General features: G+C 33.7%; 1 protein-coding gene across 1 annotated transcript in view; it reads right to left on the bottom strand.

The window, feature by feature from the left end:
* Positions 1 to 21,836, bottom strand: part of PIEZO2 (piezo type mechanosensitive ion channel component 2) — a 383,378-nt gene that overhangs the window by 185,611 nt on the left and 175,931 nt on the right. Inside the window, exon 4 of the mRNA XM_023534183.1 lies at positions 2,834 to 2,876. Within this exon, the coding sequence (XP_023389951.1) occupies positions 2,834 to 2,876 (43 nt within the window). The remainder of the gene's footprint in view (positions 1 to 2,833; positions 2,877 to 21,836) is intronic.

Below are 21,836 nucleotides of genomic sequence, written 5' to 3'. Positions count from 1 at the left end.
TATAAGATCCCTAATTTGATCAATCTCATTCTTTGTGTTAGCTCATCTACACAAAGGAATGTCATTTTCAGATTAATGAGATAAAGACTACCTATATCCACCAATATGGAATAATCTCCAGGATATATTCTCAGTAAAAAAAATGAAGTGCAGAAGAATGTATACAATGTATCTCTTCATGCAAGGACAGGTCAAGGATGAAGATATATATAAATATTGGCTTCCATATGCAAAAATAAACATTGGAAGATTAAGCTAAAAGTTAATAAACATGGTAACTATACAACAAAGAAGGAACAGGGCACAAGAGAAAGGGATGGATGTGATATTTCTCTGAAAAAACTTTGTCATATAATTTGTACTTGTAGACATATGTTATATATTTAAAATTCAAATTAACTTTAAAAATCTATTGAAATTAAAAATATTCTGAAACAAATTAATGAATTATATATAGAATTTATAACATGACCACATAGAGAAAAAAAAATTCAAGCAACTTTAGTTTTCAGTCTTTTTGATTGTCCATCCTTAATAAAATATAAAATTAGGAGAGTACAAATTTTTAAAACTTCATTCAGTTGTCTTATTGTTAGTGGTAATATTAGTATTAGTATAATATTAGTATAATATTAATATTATACATACATTAATATAATATAACATTATATTAGCATTAGTATAATATTATATAACATTAATATTATACATACATTAATATAATATTATAATATAATAATATTATAATAGTATAATATTAATATTATACATACATTAAAATGAAACAAGTTTTGTTAAGAACTAAGATTTTTAATGAAAAAGAGATATACATTTTATAGAAAAGTTTAAAATTCTGTAAGATTATACTTCATGGGAAATATTGTATGACTTCAAGATTTATTTTTCTTAAAAAAGGTCCTTCCTAGCTTTATCTTTTGAAAAAGCCCAGAAACATCATTCCAGAATTGATGAGAATTCCTAGTATTTAGATTGTAGTTTCCAAATATCATTATCCACAAAGAAGGAAGGGCTCCTTGAAGAATGGCTGACTCCAGATCTGTAAAACTGGATGCGCTCGGTTCATCTAGTTGTACTAGTAACATGGAAACTATAAAAGACCAGTAGGCCTGTGTTGAAAGGAAAAGAAGTCAACACGAAGTTGTTTCCAATAACAAAAAGGAATAATCTGAGTTTACATGAAATAGGAGGATAGACTAATAAGTAAAACAATATCACAAATGGACAAATCCAGAATGTGAGACATTCTACAAGACAACTGACCTGGTTTCTTCAGAAGTCAATGACATGAAGAAAAACAAAAGAAGTTGGGAGAGAACTGGGGGAAACCATCTAAATAAAGAGGCTTGAGAGATCAAAATGGAATGTGTGAGCTTTAGTAGCATGTTGATTCTAATCAATATCTGTAAAATGATATTTTTTAGATTATCAGAAAATTTAAAAATTGATTGGGTAATAAAAGATGCTAAGGACATATTATTTGTATTTGGTTATAATAGTGGCATTATGATTTTGAAAGAAAACACCCATTTTTTTCAGAGATGTATACTGACTTATGTAGTGATAAAATGACATAATGTCTGAAATTTTTTTTTAAAATATTTCAGCCAAAAAAAATAAGGAAAGCAAATATGACAAAATCTTACTGAAGCTGGGAAAAAGATATCTGATGTTTGATTTGCTTTTCTCTCTCCTTTTGTGTATGCTTGATGTTTCTCATAATATGAAAGAAAAATCAAGAGAAAAATGTTTTGGGAAAAGATTTCATACGAAATAAAGTTGCATATAGTTTTCCATTCTTTGTTTTAAGTTGGCCTCTAGGACCTGCCCATCCAATCCAATCTCCCTGCAATAACTTTAAAAACTAACTATGAGAACTTACTGTGAGACCCAACAGTGATGGTGTTGATTGAGTGGAAGTGTATGTAGAGAAATAAATAAATATTTGAATCAATTTAAAAATGGCACAAAAATACTATTACAGTTGGTCTGGTGATGATCTAGTCTCTCTTACTGTTGGAGAAATAATGCACTTTAAAGTATTTTATTATTTATTTATAGGCTGTAAGCATTCTGTCAGATCGAGATACATGAAAACACTTTCAATACGATGAAAAGAACTAGTCAAAACCTACATTAGAGTAAAAAATTTAAAATTGCTTTCTTTCAATAGCTATATCAACATTGCAAGTTTAATATAAGATGCTAAATACCACCGGGAGAGATCTGTCTAATATGCTGCCATTCAGTTCCAAGGACACGTGGTCTAGTAACTTTATTGACTCTACTTCTATATTTTCTGATGTTATAATGAGTCATTTTTTTTTCTTTCGAGGACATGCTGGTATAGAAATGCTTAAGAGTGACATGATCTCAGTTTTTCCCTTAGAGCTAATAAGATCTAATAATTTTAATAATTGAAAAGGTATTAATATAAATTTCTCTGTATTAAAATTGTAAAACTGAATATTTCATATTAAGTCAATCAGCTAGGAAAAAAGTACACTCTAATTCCTGTAAATCTCTAAATATACAACTTACCTTTTACGTTTCACAGGTTTCGCAGCTTAAGAAGCATTTCAAATAAATTGCTCTATTTAATCTTCATGTCCACTGTGTATGCAGGCAAGGATTTTATAAAGTAAAGCTCTACTTTATAAAAAAACTGAGTCTCAAGGGGCAAAATAATGACTTACCCAGGGGCATGCACTTACCGAAGCAGTGGTAGCAATACCACTGATTTACAATCAATAAATTACTTAGCATAAAATAGTACATTAGTCTCTAGAAGTGGAAACATGCTAAATCTACTTACCTTTCAAAGCCAATCTGCCGAAATGTCTTTTCCCATGTTGAACCTGTAGCAGAAGGAAGGAACATAATTAGTGCACATCACGTATCCAGATAGTTTTGTTCTGTTTTTTTGCACACCTTGCTAGGTATTCAGTTTTATATTTAAGTGGAAGACTTTGTTTTCCTTCAAATGCATCACTCCTCACCTCCAGTCCCCAAATGGCCTTTTAGAGAACATTCCACATCGGGAGTTAAGCACATATCCCTGAAATGGGACAAATCTCTATGCCACTTTCTTGTGGTAAGGCAGTAGACCACTAAATTCATTCTCTAAACATCTACATGTGTCTGGTTCAGAGTGATATGAGCAAAATTCTCCTGTCAAAAATAATGAAACTGCCTATTATAAGTTGTACTCTCTAAAATTCAACCTTTGCCTGTGTGTAGCATATGTAAAGCTAGATGACACTATAAGAAAGCAATATTTGCCATCCCAAAATATGTCTCTTTATCATGAGGATAATTTTAGGCTGATTATTTTTAAGAAACAGGGGACTCTGGATGTTTTTCTTTTTACTTCTTCTTAACCATCTAAAGGGATTTAAATATTGGTGCTTGTACCAGGAAGAGAACTATTACCAAAGACAACTTCTTTTTACATCAGAAAGACTTCTCTGCATGGCATGACAAACATTTGTTTACCAAACAGTGGCTCTTTTCATCACCACACAAATTTTTTTCCTTCCCTTTGAAGTCCCAAACCCATACCCACTTCTACTTAGCCCGGGGTAATATATAAATCTCAATTGCATGATTATCTGGGATCCTTATATCTTTGGGATTCCCATATGTATAAAATTAAATTTGTTTTTCTCCTGTTAATTTGTCTTGTGTTAATTTGATCATTAGACTAGCCAGAGGGACCTAGAAAGGTAGAGCTAAATTTTTTCCTTCCCAACAACACTCTGAATTTCCAACTCATTATACACCATGCTTTTATCTCACTAAGGTTGAAGCATGGGATAAACATTTTATTTTTTAAGCTAAATATTTTAATCAGAAGTCTCCTGAACACAAAAATGCTGTTTCAAGCAATATGATTTGAAGAGTCAACTCTACAAAATTCAGCTAGATATAAAAAAGGTTTTCTACATTTTTTCCAAAAAACAATTCTTCCCTACAATTTTCTCATTATTGATAGAAAGAAAAGTGCTAATTTTTATCAAAGACCAATTTATTAAAAATTCTGCATTTACAAAAGTTAAGTGTTTGTGCTTAAGTCATAGTTTTGCATTTTCATGACATTCAGTCAGTGGCAAAGATATTTTGATTTTAGAACTATTTCAAGTAAACATTCACATATCTCTAAATTTATAAGTTGTGTTTTGTACTAGTTGTTTGATAATAATAGCAGATAATCACTGCCTTTCTGTACAATTTAGTTCTGCAAACAGGAAGTGGTAGATTCAGCACTGGTCTCCAGAGACAGCTAAAAAGCTACTCTGCTTTTTTTCCTAAAGTCACGATAAACTAGGATGGTGCTTATGTTTCTTTCTTGAGAACTCTACCTCACATGCTTTACCTTCAGATGGCTACTCAGTGTCTCCTAAACATCAGGCAGGCTTTCCGGAAAGGTGGAAGATTATATAAGGAGTAGTTTCCTCTGTGAAGACTAACCAGTCCCAAAAGAGCACAAACATGGTGTTTCACCATGGGGTTAGAGTTCATATTCCTTGGCTATAATAAAGCATGTTAAATATTTTTGTAAATAATAAAAGACTAAATTTCAGATATGAATTATATATACACACAAATTTAAAACAGATTCAGGCTTATCTCCTTGTATAAAGTCACACTTATTCAGCTGAATTCCAATATGCTTTGCTGAATAGGAGTGAAAAATATGGAATTTTAGTTAACCAGCCCAGGAATTTCTCATGGCCCCTGGCCCATATGAATGTCATCTGTCCTGTGAGTCACATGTAAAAGAATTAAAAATCTCTATCTCAGAAATTCTTTGAAGACAATTATCCTGCTTCTAAGATTCTAGCAATTAAGACATTGGCAAAGAATACATAACTGGAGTCAGAAACAGCATTGTATTCCAGGACAGCTGGCAACTGTCTGGCCCAAACTAAGAAGCAGGAGAGATTAGGAGTCTCCTGCCAAGCAAGAACCAGACAGTCTAAGCACAGACCAAGTGGGAAGGGTCCAGGAAAAGGTGGGGTGGGGGTGGAGATGGGTGGGGAGTAGGTTTAGATGCTACTTTTCTTGACTTCCTTTGCTTCCAATGAGAAACAAAGCACCTTTTAAATTTTTTTACATATGAATTTTTCTCAAACTTTTCAGTATATTCCTAAATTCATTTTTTCCACAAATTTTTAAGAAAATCTCTTTTTAATAGACTCAATTTATTATCAGGGTAATATAAAAATAAATGACTCTGCTATACTGCAGTATCAGGCTTTTAGAACATGGAGCTTTAATTAAGAAATAGATTCCATATTCTTATTTCTAAGAAAAATAAACTTACTCAAACAGGCAGAACATATTAAAAGTGTTTGGTGCAAGACTTCCAGAAACTCCTTAGAATAAACATTATTAAGCCACTCAAATAAGCACAACATAGATGATGAAACAATTGCTTCCTTCTAGTCACTAGAAATAAATTTAATTAATAATTTGAGCATCTTAAGTACCAAAGGGGTCCATCATTGTTTGCTGTTGATACTCTACTAACCATCGCAATATGTTAGGTGTAGGATTGAACATATTAAAATATGGTTTCTGCCCTCAAACACCACATACCCTAGAGGCTTGGGTTTTCATGTCTTTTGTGAGCACTTAGCTATGATGAAAGGAGAAACACACAATAAATGGAACAGACATATCCAGATCCTTTGGCACCAAGAATATTTTTGGCAGCCCATTATTCAGCTGCTAGGAATTATTTTAAAGCTATTAACCATGTTTTACATGGTAAGGTAATATTATTCTCCTTTGCCAGAGCAGTCCAACACGGAGAGAAAAGTAGAAAAAACAAAAGGAGCTGGCAGACTTCCTTGATCCAACACTTTTTAAATGAGATTTATAGTATGGAGAAGTCTAATACATTCTTCAGGAAAAAGCAAACAACAGCAACAACAAAAAGGAAAATATATAGCATACAGAGATAGATACAATGCATAAGAAAGATTTTTCCTTTGCACTCAGATGAAATAATTAGAAATAATGATTATGATTCTTCATTTTTAAAATTGCCCTTTACAGCATGGATATTACAACAGAATAGAAATCTTTGTGGAGGATCACAAAGACCAGGGGCTGGAAACAAACTCTGGACTAAATGTCATCAGTCTGAAGAGCAAGGTTCAGTATATAATCCCTGTGCATCCGAGGTGACAAACTACCCTGTCATACCTTTTGGCACTGATACTCCCGTGATTCCAAGGGAAACCACCACACTGAAGTGTAGGGAGTTCTTCCTCAGGTCATCCACATTCACTCCTTTACAAAATGAACAAACCTCCATTTCTCTGTTCTCACTCTCCCTCTCCCATTCTCCCTCCCACTTGTACCCCATCTACCTATTAGCTTCTGTCGGTTCCATGTTCTCTTCTTTCCAACACAGAAAGAGGTTATGGAAAATTCTTTTCTTTGGGAACTACTTTCTCCATGCCCATGAGTTGCTTCTGTGGGGACTCCCAGTCAAATTACCTCTCCTTCCCTGGTCACAGGGTCAAGGAGGTCTGGGCAGTCCTCACAGCACCCTACTTCCCTGGCCATAGGTTATTAGGATGGGCACATGATGGGCTAGGTCAAGCCAAAATGGAACCTTTCCTGGCTGATTTTACCTAACAGGCAGAAACCTCTCTCTGCTCACCTGTCAAAGAACCAGGATCATGTGAGGGCAGGCCTAATGATGTTCACAATGTGGCCATGTTCCTGCCACATGGAGAAAGCCTGGGTAAGAGGAAGGATAGGGATCTGTGAGCAGAGAGAGAGGAGAGGGGTCTCCTATGGCATCCTTGTCTGTCCCAGAGCTCTTGATGTCCTCTCCTTTCCTGCCACCCCAGTTATATGAGAGGGAAAACAATTTGCATTGTTTACTCTAGTATTAAGTCTAAATTCACTCTAGTATTACATCTAGTTTTAAGCTTGACATTTGTATCTCAAAGAACACTGAATATGAACAATAAAAATTAAGTTTTTCTTCTGAGGCGTGGTGAATTGAAATAAATAAATAAATAAGTAAATAAAGATTTTTGTTGTTGTTTTTCTTGAGTCACAGACGTAGACTTTTTGTATAACTGACTGTCTAAAAATGAGGTTTTAACAATGCCTTGGGCACCCAAATTTTAGTTGGGGACATATACAATTTAAATAAATTATAGATATTTTAATCACATTTTAAATCAAGAGCGTGAATATTCTCCCCAAAATTAATATAGTAATAAGAACAGCTTACGTTTCATATTATTTTAACATGTGTATATATATATATATATCCTAATTTAATTCTCCCAAATACTCCATGAAGTCAGTACTATTATCATTCTCCTTTTCAGGTGAGAAAACTGAGGGATAGAGAGATTTAGGACTTCAGAACTAATATTCTTAACTTCTTTATTCATTGCTTTGTCATATGCTGGATGTTGCATTCTTGTATTTCCTTCCTTCTTCATTTTTCTTTTCTTATTCTCCTTCCTGTAATTTGTTTCTTAATCTTGCCTTAATTTTGCTGTAATATGGAATTCAAAAATATTTTTTTAATTCCACAAAGTTTTATGTGTCTGATTATTAGTTTTAGAAGCATGGGAGTGCCTATAGTAGACGTTATCTGTCATCAAACCCCTTGTCACACATCACTTTTCACCTAGGACCTATGAGTCTTCCTATGTTAGTTTTGTTTCACACTCAGTATGTCCAGCAGGAGTTCAATATGTACAAATAGAAGTAGACAGAAGGCCATGCACCAATATGTAACCTGCAGATGATGAAACAGGGCTGGTTATTTTTTATTTCCTCTAACTTTTCTGTAGTAGTGGTTTAAAACCACAGAGCTTTGCCTGTTACTTGAAACCAGACATCTGAGTTCTAACAGCTCTGCCTCTGGTCATCTGTATTTCCTTCAACACGTCCCTCTTGGGTCTTTCTCTTTCTTTAATGTAACATTGAGGGGTTTTTGAAAGGTCCCTTTCAGTTTGTAATTTTATATTTCCATAAATGTTATTGAAAACGCCAAATTTTCTATCTTCATGTTGTAAATTGGTTGCTCACTTTATTATCATGTTTCCTCATTGATTACTTTCATCAATCATTCTTTCACTCAACTTGTTGCTCAACTTCTAATACATAAAAAGAAAGTAATTTGATTTTTTCTGTAGGTTTGCAGTGATAATTGGTGGTCAAATGAGGCATACCTTTTCTTCTAATTGTGAGCAGTTTTACACTGAGTATGTCTCAGACATTGAAAGCCACTTGAATTTGAATCTGCACCTCTGCTTTTTTTTTTTTCAAAATAATTAGCAGAAAAGGATTAATAATTCATGGAAGTGGTAGATTTTTGCCAGCATAGTCCTATAAAAAGGAAAGTGTTTTCATATATTGTAGGGGCTGCCAAGCAGTTGAACATACGACCTGGCACAGAAATTGATGAAATACTCAAGTATCAGGAATTATACCAGTTATAAGCTTTCTAGTGGAAGCTTCATTTAAATTACTTTTAACTCTTGAAAGGAAAAGATTTTCATATCTAATCAAAAAGTGGCAATTGTACCATGTATTGAATACTGAGTATAATGTGAAATTCTAAAAGAAAGATTGACCAGTTTTACTTTGCAAATATTAAGATGCTCTTATGTTGAGTTATAGTTGAAATCTTTTAAATCCTAGAAATGGCTGCTGTAATAGATGATATGTACCCAAGTGATGCAATTTCCCTAGCTAATGAGCAGTTTCAGCATTTGGGGTTAAATGGTGAGGTCTGCAAATTTTTCTGAGTCCTAATTCCCACATGAGTTTTGATTTTAACAGGTTATAAGTAACTGTAAAAGATAGAGGTAAGGAAGAAAATTCTTTACCATCCTTTAATTAATAAGTTTCAAATTAAATGACCTATATATTTTTTAAAATGTCATTTTTCACCTCTACTTAATACTCTTCCTTTGTAATGTCCATTATCCCCTGCTCTGATCATTAGTATCTAGATGATCAGAGATGATACCCCTTAAGTTACATACAATGGTTTTCATTCCACTTATCCTTTGTCAGTTCTTTTCATATGTCTTAACTTTCCATCATCTAAGGGTGATCATTTTATTTTTCCTCATTTGTGAAATAATATAGGTCATTACAAAGCATTAAAATATCTATAATTTTTTATTTTTGTATAACCCCCAAACACGCTAAGACTCTTGTAACCATACTTGCACCTATAAAATAGGGGTCATCCTATTTTGATACTGACATTAATCACTGTATTTTTTAACTGTATAATGTAACTCTTACCATGTTAATAAATATAAGAATGTAATCATTTTTAATGCCCATACAGTGCTCCACAATTTAACAAAATGAAAGTCATTAATTAATATCTAAATCATAGCTACACTTTTGCTATTATACATACAATATGTTGAACACTTCTAACATTTTAGCTTTTCATTTTATGAATTGCATGTTTGCTGCGCCAATAGGTGGGAACAAATATGACATTTATTTTTTTGATCCTCATACATTCTTTAATATCCAAATATCTCAACTCCAAGAGATCTTGAATGAGCATAATGCTTGTTTTCTAATATCATCTCAGTTGACTAGGGTCAGTCTGAAAAAACTTACCACTATTAACTCTTTGTAGAGACTAGGAAAAGCCTATACACAATATGCAAAACTTTTTTCTACAAATGGAAGATGCTACAATATCTTAAAAGGTTTTCTTTTTTAAAATTACTTTAAAAGTACTCTAAAATAAAATGTGAATCCTAAACATTAATTTCCTTATCAAATAATGGATTTTTAAGGATAATTATTGACTATAAAATTTCTGGTTTAAGATTAGGTCTGATAGGCAGTCTGTTATTCTTTTTTCTATTGACTTCACACTCAAATAGCTATGGACACACTGGAAGAGAAAAACACATACACACACAGAATCTTTTCAAGAATCTTAGAACTTTCAGAAGTAAATTAATCGAACTGAATTGTAAAACTCAACTTGTATTGTTCTATGCATATGTCTCCCATGGAAACCAAACAAACCAGCCAGCCTTAAACCAAATAAAAGTATGTTTCACTTTTTTCCCCACTGTATTCCCCCTAGTCCAGAAACACATGGTCCATACAAAACAGAAAGTGTCCATTTGTGCCTTTTCTGCATAGATACCTCTTTCTGAAGAAGCCAGACTTTCATTCCCATTATTATCACCATTATCACCCTACCTTCCTTTGACAGCCTTGCCTTCAATACCTTTCCATATCCAGTCCAAATCTCAGAAACAATTGACAATAAAAGTTTGTGTGTGAGTATGTATTTACATTTGCCTATGCATGTGTATATTTGTGTTGTGTATTTGTTTTTGTGTATGCATGTTGGTGTGTGTCTATTTATATTTGCCTATGTATATGTGTATATTTGTTATCTGTTTATTTGTGTCTGTATATGCATGTGTGTGTGTGTGTGTGTGTGTGTGTGTTTGTAGAGTGATGGAAGAAAAGAAGGGAACCAACCTCCATACCCCAATGTCTTTTGGGACACAGAGTCCTCATCAGTGAAAAGTTATAGGAATAGTTAGGGCTTGAAAGTCAGGAAATGGGGATAGTGAGGGAAGACTTATCTTTTTACAAGCCAGAACATATGGAGATGGGGACAGATGAGAAGAGAAGTGGAAGTTGAGAGCGAGAACTGGAAGAAAAGTCCAGGCCAAAGGGTGGTGTGGATCCTTTAGGTTAAGATTATGGTAGTCTTAATAAACTAAAGAGAAGGAAGCTGGGGGTGAACAGAATTTGAAGACACAGAGAGGAAGGCTATTGCAAGATTCCCTAGTCGCTAAGAGAGGAGAAGACTGAGCAGGCAGAGGATCCTGAGACCAGAGGAAACAGGCAAGGGAGAATGCATGGGACCATATTTTGCAGCAGGGGATGGGCAGAGAGTACAGGCAGTCTCTGTAGCACTCCTGAAAGAGGGCAGGAACATGAGGAATGTAAGCAATGGGTACATGAAAAAGCATCCTGATTGGTTGCCTATTTGGATAAATTCAGTTACTACACAATATATATGTAGATTACTCTTTTGAAGAAATTATGTTATAAAGAACACCAGAAGTGTACAAATAAAGCCATCTGTTTTAGACAATGTAGAAGATACTTAATGATACTGCCATGTTCCTCATTATGAAGAATAAATCTTTATTGTAGAAGTGTGGAATGCTGGGCTGCCTTTGATTCAGTCTGAAATCTACTTTAAAAAACAAACCTCTGATATCCATTTGTTAATTTATTTTCTCTTTCTCTCAAATGTTGAGTATAGAAGGCATTTCCAGTAACTGTAATTTGAATTGTTTCAAAGCCAAGTAAATGAAAGTTTCCTGCACAGTCTCATAAGTATTTAGTAATATGCCCAGAAAACTGCTTAAACTTGACTTCAGACTTTTAAAATACTATACTTCTATAATTCATTAGTCTTTAGTTTACTTGAAATTTTAAGATGCATGCATAAGATTTCACCCCATACATTCTTATATGAACTTCATGATAGAGTTTGAGATAAAAATTTAATGAGATAAAGATCTATAAGAAGATCACTTAATAAGAAAATCACTAAAAAGTGCTAACTGTTAATCATAGTCGTGAACAACCTCTGATGGTGTTTAGCTTTGGGAATAAAAGTGGAACACAATGTTCTGAAAATTTATGAACAGTCCATCAGAAGAAAAACCTAAGTTTTAGCAGGAGACCAAATTAGAGAATGTCCCTAATCAAGGCATCAGAGGACTGGCTGTGTTGATCCTTATGTGTTACAATAGCTTCGTAGGTCAATATTAATTCATGTGTACTTGTTTTTCAAATAAAATTTTTACATTTTATTTTATAAGTTTAAAATATAAAATTTACAAATATAAAATATACATTTTATATAAAATTTTACATTTCAAGGTCACTGTTACACAGCTTTTATTCTTTCTTAAACTAGCTTGCTATTTCATATATCTGAGTAGATGGCATCAATGATGCTAATTTCCCTCTACTTCAGAGTGTTAGTTTTTCTATGAAAACCAAAAATAAAGTACCTGAAATTTCAGCAAGGCAGAAAGCAGTAACTAAGCTCTTTCAGCAAAATAACTTTGGCCTTGAATCCCTACTCTACTACTTGACATGGTCAGCTATGACATTGGGATCCTCACTTTAGGTCTGCAAAGTTAAGGCATCTCTAAAATTAGGATTGACAGTGCCTCCATACAAATATAATGAGAACATGTATTCAAAGCATCTGCGCAGTTTTTGGCACAAAGTACAAGGTAGATAACTGGTAGTCGCTATTAACATAAGGCTCGCAACGTTTTAAATAATGAACAAAGTTGCAATGTAGGCAATACTCGGGAGCCTGAGAAATGTGTAGAATAACCACAGCCCAATTTCCTCTCTCCATGCCTTGTCTCAACACACACACACACACACACACACACACACACACACACACACACACACATTCACTCAACAAAGGCGTGCATAAAAATGTGGAGAAATAGGCTTTAGCATCATTTCCCTTTTTTAATTTGACACATTGTTATGTTTGGTGGTTTGTTTCAGTTAATCCATGTTGTACGACATACTTTTTTTTTAGTGTGTGTTTGCCGAAATTCTCCGAAAATTATCTTATGGGAAAGGTATAGAATGTATATTTAAGTTAAACCCATAAACAATTTCATTCATTTAAACTTAAGGCCTTCATAAAAAGCTTACTAAATTTATAAAAGTATTTAGATTGATGTTTATGAGGTTGTCCCTTAAAAATACACATGAGAATGAATTGTATGTAAAGGATCCTGTCATTTCTGCAGAAGCCAAAAGAGTAGAGTTCCTAGGCTGCCAGTCCCAGGTGTACACCGCAACAGAAAAGTAGTGCTGAAATGATGAAATGCAAAGCTGATTAGCGAGATGTCTTAAAAACCAACTGTACAATTGACTCTTGAACAACTCAGGAGTTAGGGATGTTGACCCCTGTGTAGTTGAAAATCCACATTTAACTTTTGACTCCCCCAAACCTTAAGTTGTCCCTGGGTATTCAAGCAGAACTGGTTGCAAGACCCACTGCAAATGTTCAAATCCCATATGTAAAATGGCGTAGAATGCATACATTCAGCCCTCCACATCTGCAGACTTCCAACCATGGACTGAAAAATCTACAGGTATCTATAGAAAAAAATCCGCATATAAATCGACTTATGCAGTTCAAATCCGTGTTGTTCAATGGTCAACTGCATTTTCTCCAACAAAAAATGTACATATTCTTTTGAGAGAAGGAAGAAAACTGAATTACTTTGGTTTTCTTATTTGTCAGTATTTCTAGAACATGGGCAAATATTCAGTGAAGGATGCTTAGTTTTGTAGGATGAAAATTTTCACTTTTATGTTCCTTTGGGAATCTTATATGGCATTACAGTTCCTTCATATGGTTTGTGGCTTTCTTTACACTGACTGAAAACTCCCCATTGCCAGAAGTATGTGCCAAATAGTGATGTTCACTTGTAAAAATTAAATTAAAAAAATACTGCTGGACATTTTGATAGCTGGAAATTTTATGAAAAAGAAAAACTCATGAAGCATATTTAGTTTAAACTTGCAATAGCAGCTAAGTTCTTGTATTCTCTGAACATGTGTCAAATATAAAGTTCAGACTAAAAGCTAAAACATTATTACATGGAGGGCCAGATGATTTGTTGTTTTCATTTTAATACAAGTGATAAATATAAATACTATGATATAAAATATTAAATGTATATAGAAAAATCTCATCTTACTGTCAAACATTTAAAACTTTTTGACACTTGGTGCATATATTTCTTTTTTTTAAATAACAGTTTATATACAATATTATATGAGTTTTGGGTGTACAACATAGTTATTCAGCATTTATATATATTACAAAGTGATCCCTGTGATAAATCTAGTAACCATCTGTTGCCATACAAAATTATTACAATTCTATTGACTATAATCCCTATGCTGCACATTATAGCCCCATGAACTATTTATTTTATAAGTGGAAGTTTATACCGCCTAACCTCCTTCACCTTTTTCTCCCCTATCCCTACCCTTTTTCCTCTGGCAACCATCAGTTTGTGTCTATAAGTCTATTTCTGTCTTGTTTTGTTTATTTATTTGTTTTGTTTATTTGTTTGTTTTGTTTTAGATTCCACATATGAGTGAAATTATACATTATTTGTCCTTCTCTGTCTGACTTATTTTGTTTAGCATAATACCCTCTAGGTCCATCCATGTTGCTGCAAATGGCAAGATTTTATTTTTTTAATGACTGAGTTATATTTCATTGTATAAATATACCAGATCTTCTTTATCCACTCATCCACTGATGGACACTTGTTGCTTCCATATCTTGGCTATTGTGAATAATGCCACAATGAACACAGGGGTGCATATATCTTTTTGAAATAGTGTTTTTGTTTTCTTCAGATAGTTACCCAGAAGTGCAATTGCTGAGTCATGTGATAGTTCTAGTTTTAGTTTTTTGAGGAACCTATGTACTGTTTTCCATAGTGGCTGTACCAATTCGCAATCCCATCAACAATGCACGAGGGTTCCCTTTTCTCCACATCCTCTCTAATACTTGTTATTTCTTGCCTTTTTGATAAAAGCCCATCTGATAAGCGTGAAGTAATATCACATTGTGGTTTTGATTTACATTTCCCTGATAATTAGTGATGTTGAGCATTTTTTCATGTGGCTGTTTGTCACTTGTATGTCTTCTTTGGAAAAATATCTATTTAGGTCCTCTGCCCATTTTTTAAATTGAATTGTTTATTTGTTGTTGTTGTTTATTTGATGTTGAATTGTATCAGTTCTTTATCTATTTTGGATACTAACCTCTATTGGATCTATCATTTACAAATGATAGTTCCCATACAATGGGTTGTCATTTTGTTTGTTAATGGTTTCTTTCACTGTGCAGAAGCTTTTAGTTTAATGTAATTCAATTTGTTTATTTTCACTTTTGGTGTCCTTGTCTAAGGAGACATATCCAAAAAAATATTTCTTAGACCAATGTCAAAAAGTTTACTGCCTATGTTTTCTTCTAAGAATTTTATGGTTTCTGGTCTTAGAAATAAGTATTTAATCCATTTTGAGTGTATTTTTGTTTATGGTATAAGAAAGTGGCCCGGTTTCTTTTTTTTTTCTTTTCTTTTTCTTTCTTTTTTTTTTTTGCACATAGCTGTACAGTTTTCCCAACACCACTTATTGAAGAGAATTGTCTTTTCCACATTGTATATCTTGCCTCCTTTGTTATAGATTAATAGACCATAAATGAATGGGTTTATATCTGAGCTCTCTGTTTCATTTATCTATGTCATTTATTTGTGTCAGTACTACACTGTTTTGATTAATACAGATTTGTAGTATAATTTGAAATCAGAGAGTGCGATGCTTCCAAATTTTTGTTCTTCTTTTTCAAGATTGCTTTGACTATTCAGGGCCTTTTGTGGTTCTATATAAATTTTAATATTATTTGTTCTAGTTCTGTGAAAATGTCAATAGTATTTTGATAGGGATTGCATTGAATCTGTAGATTGCTTTGCGTAGTATGGTATTTTAACAATATTAATTCTTCCAGTCATAAGCATGGTATATATTTTCATTTATTTGTGTTGTCTTCAAATACTTTCATTGATGTCTTATAGATTTCAGAGCATAGGACTTTCACCTCTTTGGTTAAATTTATTCCTAGGTATTTTATTCTTGCAGTTATAAATGAAATGATTTTCTTAATTTCTCTTTCTGATAGCATGTTATCAGTCTATCGAAACATAAGCAATTTTCGTATATAAATTTTGTATTCATCAACATTACTGAATTCATTTAATAGTTCTAAGAGTTTTTTGGTGAACTCTTTAGGATTTTATAAATCTAGTTTCATGTCATCTACGAATAGTGGCAGTTTTACTTCTTCCTTTCTCATTTGAATGCCTTTTATTTCTTTTCCTTGTCTGACTGCTGCGTTAGAATTTCTAATGTGTTGAATAAAAGTGGTGAGAGTGGATATCCCTGTTTTGTTCCTGTTATTAGAGAAAAAGTTTCCAGCTTATTACCATTGAATATAACGTTATTGTGGGTTTGTCACATATGGCCTTTAGTATATTGAAGGATGATTCCTCTATACCCACTTTGTTAAGAATTTTTATTATAAATGATGTCGAAGTTTGTTAAATGCTTTTTCTACATTTATTGAGATGATCATATGATTTTTATCCTTTGTTTTATTGCTGTGGTGTATCACATTGATTGATTTGCAAATGAACCATTTTCACATCCTTGGAATAAATCCCACTTGATTGTGATGTATGATCCTTTAAATGTATTGTAGAATTTGGTTTGCTAATATTTTGTTGAGAATTTTTGCATCTATGTTAATCAGCGAGAGCGGCTTGTAATTTTCCTTTGTTATAATGTCTCTGGTTTTTGTATCAGGGTAATGCTGGCATCATACAATGAGTTTGAAAGTGTTCTTTCTTTTTCAAATTTTGTAGAATAGTTTGAGAGCAGGTATTGATTCTTCTTTAAATGTTCAGTAAAATTAGCCTGTAAAGCCATCTGGTCCTGAACTTTTTGTTGGAAGTTGTTTTGATTACTGATTCAATTTTATTACTAGTAGTTATTTTGTTCAGATTTTCTGTTTCTTCCTGATTCAGTCTTGGAAGATTGTATGTTTTAGGAATTTATCCATTTCTTCTGGATGTCCAATTTGTCAGTGTATAACTGTTTGTAGTATTCTCTTATAATCCTTTGTATTTCTATGGTGTTAGTTGTCACTTTTCTTTTATTTCTGATTTTATTTCTTTGGGCCCTGCTTCTTCTTTGTTGATGAGTCTAGTTAAAAGCTTATCAATTTGTTTATCTTTTCGAAGTACTAGCTCTTAGTTTCATTGATCTTTTCTATTATTTTTTCCATTCTATTTCATTTACTTCTGCTCTGATCTTTATTATTTTCTTCCCTCTAGTAACTTTTGACTTTGCTTGTTTTTCTTTTTTTTCTTTCCTTTAGGTGAAAAGTTAGATTGTTTATTTGAGATTTTTCTTGTTTCTTGAGGTAGTCCTATATTGTTATAAACTTCCTTCTTAGAACTGCTTTGCTATATCCCATAGATTTTGAAATACTGTTTCCATTTTCATTTGTTTTGATGTAATTTTTTATTTCCTCCTTGATTTCTTCACTGACTCATTGATTGTTTAGTAGCATGTTATTTAGCTTCCATGTGTTTGTGTTTTTTCAGTATTCTTATTGGAGCTGATTGCTAGTTTCATAACACTATGATCAGAAAAAATGCTTGATATGATTTCAATCTTCTTAAAGTTACTGAGACTTGTTTTGAAGCCAAACATGTGTTATAGAGAATATTTCATGTGCAGTTGAAAATAATGTATATTCTGCTGTTTTGAAATTGAATATTCTGCATATATCTAATAAGTTCATATGATCTAATGAGTCATTTAAGGCTAATGTTTCCTTGTTGATTTTCAGTCGGGATGATTGACCCATTAATAAAAGTGGGGTGCTAAAGTCTCCTAATATTACTGATATGGTCAGTCTCTCTCCTTATGTTAGTTAGTATTTGCTTTATGTATTTTGGTTGGTCATGTAGATGTTTACAAGTGTTATATCCTCTTAATAGAGTGATCCCTTTATCATTACTCAAAGCCCTCTTTATCTCATGTTACAGTCTTTGTTTTAAAGTATTAAAGTATTGCAACTCCAGAGTTATTTTCATGTCCATTTGCATAATTATCTTTTTCCATCACTTTACTTTCAGTCTGTGTGGGTCTTTAGATCTGAGTGAGTCTCTTTCAGGCAGCATATATATGAATCTTGTTTTTTTGTTTTTTTGTTTTTTTATTCCATTCATCCACCCTCTGTCTTTCGTTTAGGGAGTTTAGTTCATTAACACTTAAAATACTCTTTGATAGGTATGTACTTATTGCCATTTTGTTAATTGTTTTCTGGTTGTTTTTGCAGTTCTTCTCTGTTCCTTTCTTATTCTCTTGCATTCTTCCCCTGTATTTGGATGAGTTTCTTTAGTGTTATATTTGGATTTATTTCTCTTTATTTCTTGTGTATCTATTATAGGTTTTTGGTCTATAATTACCATGAGATTCATATATAACAGTCTATGTATATAACAGTGTGCTTAAATTTGATGGTCATTTCGGTTTGAATGCATTTCAATAGCATTATATTTTTATTTCCATCCCATATTTTATGTTTTTGACATCATTTTTATATACTTGTGTGTATCCCTTAACTAATTATTGTTGATATACACGATTTTACTACTTTTGTCTTTAGCCATCGTACTAGCTTTAAGTGCTTAAGCTCCTACCTTCACTCTATGTTTATTTTACCAAGTAAGATTTTTTTCTTTCATATATATATTTCTAGTTTTGGCATCTTCTTTTCCACCTATAGAATTCCCTTTAACACTTCTTGTAATGCCAGTTTAGAGGTGGCGAACTCATTTAGCTTGTTCGTCTGGAAAACGATCTCTCCTTTAGTTCTAAATGATAACCTTGGTTGGTAGAATATTCTTGGTCGCAGGTTTTGTCTTTCATCACTTTGAATATACTGTGCCACATCCTTCTGGCCTGCAATGCTTCTGCTGATTTTTCAATCAGCTTATAGTCTTATGGGGGTTCCCTTGTACATAACTAGTTTTTGTTTGTTTGTTTGTTGCTGATTTTAAGATTCTCATTTTGTAGCTAACTTTTGACAATTTAACCACAATGTATCTTTGTGTGTGTCTCTTTTTGTTCGTCTCGTTTGGGATTTTCTATGATTCTTGGTGTTGGATATTTGTTTCCTTCACCAGGTTAGGGAAATTTTCAGCTATTATTTCTTGGAATTGGCCTTCTGTCCCATTCTCTTTAATATTAATATTAGTATGTTTCTTATTGTCCCAGGGATTCCTTATATTCTCCTCAGTTTTTAAAATATTTTTTCCTTTTTGTTGTTCCAATTAGGTCATTTCCATTACCCTTTCTTCCACATCACTGATCGATTCTTCTGTATCATCTAATCTGCTAGTGATTCCCTTTAGTGTATTTTTAATTTCAGTTATTGTATTCTTCTATTCTGATTGATTCGTTTTTATATTTCTAATTCTATGTTGAAGTTCTCTTTATGTTCACCATACTTCTGAATTCAGTGAGCATCTTTATGATAATTACCTTGAACTCTTTATCTGATAAATTGCTTATCTCCATATCATTTAGCTTTTTTTCTAGATATTTTCTTGTTTTATCATTTGGAACATGTTTCTTTACTTCCTCATTTTGCTAAGTCTCTGTGTCCATTTCTATGTACTAGCTAGATCAGTTATGCCTTCAGGTATTGAAAGAGTAGCCTTATATAGAAGATATCCAATGGGGCCAGTGGTGTAATCCCCCCAAAAACCAAAACCAGATGGTCCAGTGGTGAACTGTGTGTTAGCTACCTGTGCCCTCCTGTTGTGGTTGTGCCATGACTGCTGTGAGTGCACTGTTGCACGGGCCTGGCCTTCATCCCAACTGCCTGTGAGACCTGGTCATTACTGCTAATGGTGTGCTTGTGTGCAGTGTAGACCTCTGGTGTGGTTGTCTATAAGGCTCAGACTCCACTGTTGTGGGTATGCTGGTGTGGGGGTCCTGGCCCCTCCAGAGTGGGACACCAATTTGGAGGGACTCAGGGGCCATCCAAGGCCACCCATCAAGTACTGGGGGATGAAACACTGCCTTGGAGTAGATTCAGTGCCTGCTAATTGGAATAGGCATGTTAAACTGGGCACATCCTCAGGGGAATGCGAGGGTGGAACAAACTATTAGAAGGTTAATGCGGAGTGTCAGAACTGGCGTTTGCCAGTGCCTCCATTTCTGAAGAAAGTTCCATCAGATCCCTGTCCCTCCAACACATGTCCCTGCCCCAAATTAATCAGTATATCTGCTTCACATATGGCCCAGACATTTTTCAAACTGCTGCCTCCACGCTGGGACTCAGAATGAGTGAGTTTGAGTACAAGCCCTTTAAGAGCAGAGTGCTCCTGAACAGAAGCCAAATGTTATGAGGGCTCCTCTTCCTGATGCAGGTCTCCTGCGCTGGGAAGTTTGACATAGGTCTCAGACCCCTTGCTCCTCAGTGGGGTGCTATGATATTCCTCACCCTTGTGGATGCTACACTGAGCATATGCATCCTGACCAGCCATGTCTCTGCCCCTCCTACATGTCTTGATGTTGCTTTTTCTTTATATTTTCAGTTGGAAAGAACCTGTTCTGATAGTCTTTAGGTCATTCTCAGATGCAGTTGCTCTATAGTAGTTGTAGCTTTGGTGTATCTGTTGGAGAACGTGAGCCTAGGTCTTTCTAGTCTGCCATCTTGACTAGGGGTGACACATTTTAAAATTTTGATTTTAAGCTTACATTATTTCTAAGCACACCACATATGTCTAAATAATTAATTCTGTGATAGTTTTAATTATCTTTGCTCTGAAATGTTGGATATTATCTTTGAGTTAATATTCTGGAAATAAAAGAACTCAGTTTATTAACATCCATGAAAACAGGTAAAGTAAGATATTTATTCAATCAATATTTATTAAGCCTTTATATATGCTAGGCAGTGTAAATATAGTTTTATATAGTTTACTGGGGGAGAAGTAATAAAAATAATCAGGGTATACACATACACATATACACTCATATACATACTATGAAGAAGATAAAGAGAATACATTAGGGAGATAAAAGTTAAAGGAGTTCCACAAAAAGTGAAAATTTTATATTTTTAAGTGTTTTTTTTTTTTTTTTTGAGCCTTGTTCAAAAAAATCTGAGGTTTGACTCTTATAGTGTCATTCATTTGTTCTAATTAGCACATTAGCACACCCTTTTCAACTGGCTGCCACTACTTAGAGAAATAATTATTTACATTTCAGATATTAAAAATGTCTTCTAAGACTTCTCACTCTGGTTCAGTTCACACTCCAGGGTAGAGACCTGTAATGGGAAAGGAACAGAAAACGAGTATCTTCTAATGTCAGCCTGAGTAAGGATGGAGAACATCAACGTTTGGCCTTCAGGGTCATATTTGGCTAACCACAGCCTGGGAAACAGGTTGCTGGAGGCAGCTGGCTCCTGCTCTGGAACTCTTACCTAACAACTCCTCAGTCAACAACACTATGTCTATAGCTTGGAATCACCCATAATCAGGGTATTTACCCCATGGAAATCAGAAACACCACAAACCATGTGGTTTTCCTCGAATACACAGTTGTTACAAATTTTCCAGTGCACCAATAGGTGAGACATATTTCTGGTGACTGTCCTTAGGAACTGGAAAGGCTTGACTTAATCAGGTGGATCGAACAGACTAAAATAGGAGGCTTTGAAAATCTGGGCCAGAAATCAAGTAGAGAGAAAAGCAAGTTACAATGAACCCAACTAAGTAAAAGCCTCAATAATCAGACTTCCATTTGATGCTGTTACTCTGCTTTTAGGGGGCGGGGAAAAAGAATAATTAAAAATAAAACAAACTGAAAGCAAAATTTAATAAAAAAGATTGAGTCCAAGCTATTTTCTGCACATTCAGCAAATACTCCAGGAGCAGACTGCAAACGTTAATTGCCACCAAAATGCTGAGATATTCTTGTTGGAACAAGAAGATGTTGGTGTCATACAAAGATTTGCAACAGCAGGAATCTACAAAACTAATTATTAGTTGACTAGAAAATACAAACTGAATACTCTATTGAACTAGCCCTTATTTTTC

Source organism: Pteropus vampyrus, unplaced genomic scaffold (assembly GCF_000151845.1).
Source record: "Pteropus vampyrus isolate Shadow unplaced genomic scaffold, Pvam_2.0 Scaffold122, whole genome shotgun sequence".
NCBI classification, from domain to species: Eukaryota; Metazoa; Chordata; class Mammalia; order Chiroptera; family Pteropodidae; genus Pteropus; species Pteropus vampyrus.
This window is presented reverse-complemented; position numbering and strand designations above follow the sequence as displayed.